A 5814-nucleotide genomic window follows, 5' to 3' on the forward strand; every position below is an offset into this window, starting at 1 on the left:
ATCGTTTCCCCCCGATTTTATTAGTTTTGAGATCGTTTGGCCCCAAAATCGTAATCATGATCACATTTCGATTAATTGAGCAGTTTTACATCTGAGACATATTTTCTCTTCAATATAAAGTCCAACACAAGATACTCTTTAAAACAGACGGAGAGGCTGCAATCTTTCCTCTGTGCTGATATTTGTCAGGTGACTTACGTCGGTTTTGGGAGGGGACAGGCAGAACTGGATGAGGCCAATCTTTGCCTTCTCCACACGGGTCACGCTGCTGTTGGCCACCCTCTGGGTCAGAACCAGGCCCTCCACCAGCTCACAGTCATCAATGGTCCCTCTATAAAAAGACACAGAGAAAGAAAACTGGTCAAAAGTTGGAAAGCAGGAACGGATCGAAAATCCATTCGAAATTTCATGAAATAAGAAGGATGTTACAAAGGATTCGGGATGTGGACCGGCTGGATTCGAGCGCTCGCACTCACCCGAGCTTCTTGATGATTTTGATGTCGTGCAGGTCGACGCCTGTGGCGGTGGCCGGGTCGATGACTCGCATGACGGCGTCCACGCTCATTGGCGCCAGCAGGCTGGAGTACTGCGACACCACCTTGGAGCACAGAGACGTGGTGGCGCTGTTGAGCAGCGTCTCGCGGTCGCTCAGCTGCACCGGCCGGCTCATGCCCGTCAGCACCTCCACACCTTTCTCCACCGCCTTCTGGAAGGACTCCGAGATGATGGTGGGGTGGATGCCTGATCGAAAGGACAACGTGTTTGTATTAGTGCCGAAACATTTAATTAGTCGATCATACAACTCTACTTAGAGGTTTGCCTCAACTTTCCCACTAAAAAGGTTTTATATTTTTCCAGAAAAGGTGATAAATGACCACAAAGTAAAAATGGAAAAAAGAGCCACAGTCTGAATTTTAACTGAACTTGAAAAAAGCCTTATTTATTTATATTTATTTATTATATGGCAACATTTCCACCTCCAGTGTTTCCACTTTCCAATGTGTTAAATCAAAAATGTGCATAAAAACACGTGAATGGTCCCAAAAACAGAATTCATTCACCACCAATCTGCTTTAATCTGCCAAACCTTTAGTAGAGAAGTATTTACATTAATCTGGTCACGTACGTACAACTACAGAGTTCTTCGTTCTACGTTAGTGAATTAAGGATTTATTTTGACCCAACTGAAGTCGGTGAGTGTTGTGAACTTTGGAAACACTAACAAAGATGGTTTTGGTGAGTTTTATGACATAATAGTGACATCAAAGGTAAAGTTACAGCTTTTGTCTGTGGAGTCGACCGATATATTACAGCGGTTTCTGTTTTAAATAAATAAAACATTACATAACACCCATTAGCAGCTCGTTCTTCTCATCTAACTTGATGAATTAAAACTTTACTTCTGTTGGAACGTGAGTATTAATCAGCTTCTGTCCCGTTTCGAAGTGCGTTTTACGATAATCTCAGTAAAATAACAGGTTTTGTCGACGGAGTCCGGTCAGCCATAGTGTCCGTTGTTCGGTCTGAGATGTTGGCGCCCTATTGAACGACGATTACACCACCTTTCATTTTGTGTGCGTTACCTTTCTGCAGCAGCCGGTAGCAGGCTTCCAGCAGAGCTCCAGCAATCACAACCACAGAGGTGGTGCCGTCTCCGGCCTCAATGTCCTGGGCTTTGGATAGTTCCACCAGCTGAAACACACACACACACACAAACACTTCAGTCGAGGGGCGATACCTACGACGAGCACTGGAAATGATCCACAACAAAAAAACTGTGAAAACTGAGCTCTAAAAAGCAGCGTCGATGTTTCTGACGCAGCAGAACCGGAAAGTGGAGCGTACCATTTTGGCTGCGGGGTGGAGCACCTGCATCTGCTTCAGGATGGTGGCGCCGTCGTTGGTGATGGTCACGTCACCTTTCTCGTCCTGGATCTGAAGAAAAACAAACAGGAACTTGCTTTAGAAACACTCGTACGACGTTAAGAGCCGGATTAAAAGACAAAAAAACTGCTCACTGACCATCTTGTCCATTCCTTTGGGCCCCAGGCTCGTCCTGACGGCATCGGCGACAGCTGTCAAACAAGCAAATCAACATTTAGGGCGCTATACATAATAAATCTGACAAGAAATAACACATATTTTAATATTAAAAGGTTGGTATCGATCTAATTGTTATAGCAAATGTTGCATTTTTATGTTTCAGGGGAATAAAATGAACAAAGCACGTAAATAATCCACGAACTGAAGCTGTTAAAGTGTAGTTTAGTGATCAGTCCTTTGCACATTTCGCTTCTGGCCATATATAGCACGCAGCATGAGATTGTGTTGAGTCATGAGCATCTTGCAGACGAACCAAACTCTGCACGCATTAACGGAAGCAGCCCAAAATTTAAGGTGGAATTTTTATTATAGTTAAATAATATCTGGTGCACTAATGTAAGCCGAATATTAGAGGGGATTATTTGGGAGTTATTAAAGCGCTCTTAGGGTTTATAACACGGTTTATTTTTGTTTTTACGGAGAAAATGCTGTTAAATTGGAACTTTGTTAAATTAGGTTTCGGACCAGACAAAAGGTGAAGAATAACGGAACCCCGCCCAGCTCAGCCGCTGCTCTGAAACTGGACTGAACGGGGGGGTTTGGGGCGAGATATTAAACAGTTTATAAACATTTTAACTACCTTTGGCAGCAGAGATGTTGCTGTACCGAATCTGGGCCGGTTTGTCGCGGTCCACATACGCCCCTCCATTGTGTCTGCCCATTGAGGCTCTCGGTGCCGCCTTTGCTTCGGGCATCGCGACGTTATAATCGATGGAGATTGTAGAGAGAAGTCTTCAGAGCGGGACTGGCGCGTCCCGGGGCCGGTACAGCTCGATTCGGGCTCGGATGGACTCAGATTACGGTGTCTGCACCCGGTACCGGTCAGAAGCTTCGAGATCAACCGGCGGCTGCGCGGAGAAGAAGGACCCGGATGTCAAACGGCCCGCAGATGACGCGTTCAGGCGCTGTGGGTCGATTACCGATGTGACTGAACTCGTTCATATTTTACGTTTAAAGCAGCTCTTCTTGAGTCCGGGTTATAGATTAATCTCTTAGTTATTAAACGGTGATTGGGTGAAGTCTCCGTTTTGTTGCTTTAAAGGCGAATTTCTCACATTACATCAAGACAGGCTGCTCTGGGTTGATTAGTTTGGTCTGTTCAGGCTGAAACACAAGGGAAGAAGCATTTTTTTTATTGAACGCGTTAACGAGCAACTGAAGCCTGTCCGGTTTCTTTACCCTCTAACTTTGTGAATTAACCACCTCCGTGTCCGGTAGGTTTATGTCGGGTGTTCGGCAGCAGCTCACTGCTCTTTCTGCGTTCACGTCCTCTCGTTATGGCTCTTAAAAAGCGAGGTTAACTTAACAAACAGCAGTCTGCAGACCAGACATGCAGACATGCTTTAGTGGTTGTTTGGAGCCTTTTGAGCAGGAAAGGGTTTAAATTACTTATTATCTGCACATCTTATACAGTTTGTCTCATTCATTGTAAGAGTAGCTGTTTGTAGGTCTGCTTACTTTGGCTCAAAATGTCCTGTGAACCTAAGAATCCACACAAATAGCTTGTGTTATTCTGGTTATATACAGTGCAGATTGTAAGTAAGTGAGGCATTATTTAATTATTTATATACAGTTTCACTTTTAAATACAAAGGCTGCAAGGTGCATGACAGCAAACGCTTTTAGCACAATATATAAAACAGCCAGGATGGTAAAAGATAACAGAATAAAATAAAAAAAACATAATATAAGTGATGTAAATACTGATTATAGAGTAAAACAAAACTATAATCCCACTTTTTTCATTTTAGACCAGCGTCTCTTAAATGTGGTTATTATAGGAACTCTCACAACCAAGAAATATACAGACAAGTTTACTTTTCAATTATTATTATTGGCAGTAATGTTTTGCAAAGTCATGTTACTTAACATCTCTAATAATCGGAAAAAAGTCAATTAAACTGACATTAAATGAAGTCCTACACAGACATTCACACAGATATAGTTTACTGGTAAATGCACAATGATGAATATCACCACCAGCTTGGATTTAGATTCAGTCATACTGTTGTGTAATCAGTGTTGGTTGTTTATCCTGTAAAATGTTAAATAATATTACCTGCTCGTTACAAATTCTCAATTATCCTTCAGCCTTTAATCACCCTAAAACCTCACATTAGGGAAGATCCAACCAGCAAAACTTTCCTTGTTTGCTTTTTGTTTACGTGAAAAGTGATTTATGAAGAAAGCTGAACAGTCATTAGTTGGTTATTGAAGTAATCCCTATGAATGTTCCTGCATCCTGCAGTCTGGAGTCATGCTGCCGCTGAAGGAGAAGGATAAACCCATCGTCCAGAAGCTGCTGTCGGCCGGCTGCTGCGCTCGCTGCGTCCTCAGGTTCTGCTGTGTGAGCGTCCAGGCCGCCTACCGACAACCCCAACAGGTAAGACTCATCCTGGAGGACACGTTGGCACCTTCTCGCATTCATTCATTCGTGATTTAAAGTGGCTGTTCTTCCCTCGTAATGCCAGTTACTTCTCATCTCACGCAGGATACGCTCAAGGAACTAAAAGCTTTGATCAGCAACGCAGAGAACAGCAAATCCCCAGATTCAGCAGAAGCAGAGTCCACAGATGGAAACAACAAACCCCACGATGCAGCAGTGTCAGAACCGCCCGAAGGCCCACCGAGTAAAAGAGCGAAGCTGGAGCTCAGTGCGACTGACGCTCCAGCAGAGGAAGACGCTGCTGCTGTGGTCGAACAGACGGACGAGGAGTCGTGTGTGTGTGTGGTGTGTTTGGGGGTCCTGCAGGAACTCTGTGGCCCCACGCAGGCCGTAAAGGTGTGTGTGTGTGTGCTGTAAAATAGTCACTGTGTCAGACTGTATCGATGGTTGAGATGATCTTGGTGTTGTTTGTTCACAGATAGCCGAGGCAGTGAAGGCAGAGAAGTACGAGTTCGACACCCTGGTGCTGTCTGTCTCTCTGCCCGCTCAGCTGTGTGTCCGAGAGGTCAGTCTCTCTCTCTCTCTCTCTCTCTGTGTATGATGTTGTTTAATAGTTAAAGCTGATTATTTTAGCTGTTGTCGATCATCCTTCCAGTTAAGTGTTTAATTGTTTGGTCGGTAAAGTCAGGAGTTCCCAGAGCCCGGTGTTTTGTTTGCCCTATGTGGGTTGTATTCCAATAAGACTACTGTCTTAAACAAATAACTTTAATACAAAATCTTTAAGTTAAATATTCTTTAACATGTTAAATTTAACATACACATTGTCAACCAGTTGTAGACAGTGCTGAGAGCTGCTTCTTCTCTCTTACTCTGTACTGCTTGCCTCAGTATTGAGTGAGTATTTTAAGTTCCATCTTCCCTTTCTGTCACATCAGTAGGACTTTATTGTGTCTGTTGATGTGTATTTTTATGTAACCCTGCAGCACTCCTGTTGGCTCCACGTGAAGAAGGAACTGAGGTAAAGAAATTGTGTTGACTCGTCGCTGTTTGTTCAGTCAGCCGTCCCGTGGAAGTTTGCTGTAACTCCCGTTTGCTCTCTCAGAGAGAAGAGCATCGCACTCGACAAGGACGACGTCATCCAGGTGAAGGAGGCCTTCAAGTGGATCATGCAGGGCCTGGTCGCCAAGGCGCTGGGGGGCGTTGCCGTGGTTACCAGGGTAGGCAACATATTTTACCCAATTTAGTCACTTTTAGTCAGAGAGGGCAAGACGGGGTGTCAGTGGTTAACTTTTTTCTGTTTACAGCCAGAAAAGCATTTAATTTCTC

General features: G+C 44.1%; 2 protein-coding genes across 2 annotated transcripts in view; one reads left to right on the forward strand and one right to left on the reverse strand.

Moving 5' to 3' along the window:
- Positions 1–2973, reverse strand: part of cct4 (chaperonin containing TCP1, subunit 4 (delta)) — a 5758-nt gene extending 2785 nt beyond the window's left edge. Inside the window, exons 1-6 of the mRNA XM_035660110.1 lie at positions 2684–2973; positions 2023–2075; positions 1846–1935; positions 1584–1692; positions 477–741; positions 150–331 (exon numbers count right to left, since the gene is read on the reverse strand). Coding sequence (XP_035516003.1) covers positions 150–331; positions 477–741; positions 1584–1692; positions 1846–1935; positions 2023–2075; positions 2684–2798 — 814 coding nt within the window. The 5' untranslated portion in view covers positions 2799–2973. The remainder of the gene's footprint in view (positions 1–149; positions 332–476; positions 742–1583; positions 1693–1845; positions 1936–2022; positions 2076–2683) is intronic.
- A 62-nt stretch (positions 2974–3035) lies between these two features.
- The window catches only part of pus10 (pseudouridine synthase 10), a 7258-nt gene continuing 4479 nt past the window's right edge, over positions 3036–5814 (forward strand). The window contains exons 1-6 of the mRNA XM_035660111.1: positions 3036–3317; positions 4351–4485; positions 4594–4884; positions 4967–5053; positions 5472–5506; positions 5591–5709. Of these exons, the coding sequence (XP_035516004.1) occupies positions 4360–4485; positions 4594–4884; positions 4967–5053; positions 5472–5506; positions 5591–5709 (658 nt within the window). The 5' untranslated portion in view covers positions 3036–3317; positions 4351–4359. The remainder of the gene's footprint in view (positions 3318–4350; positions 4486–4593; positions 4885–4966; positions 5054–5471; positions 5507–5590; positions 5710–5814) is intronic.

The sequence above is a fragment of the Morone saxatilis genome, unplaced genomic scaffold, assembly GCF_004916995.1.
Source record: "Morone saxatilis isolate NCDOM2014 unplaced genomic scaffold, NCSU_SB_2.0 Contig17, whole genome shotgun sequence".
NCBI classification, from domain to species: domain Eukaryota; kingdom Metazoa; phylum Chordata; class Actinopteri; family Moronidae; genus Morone; species Morone saxatilis.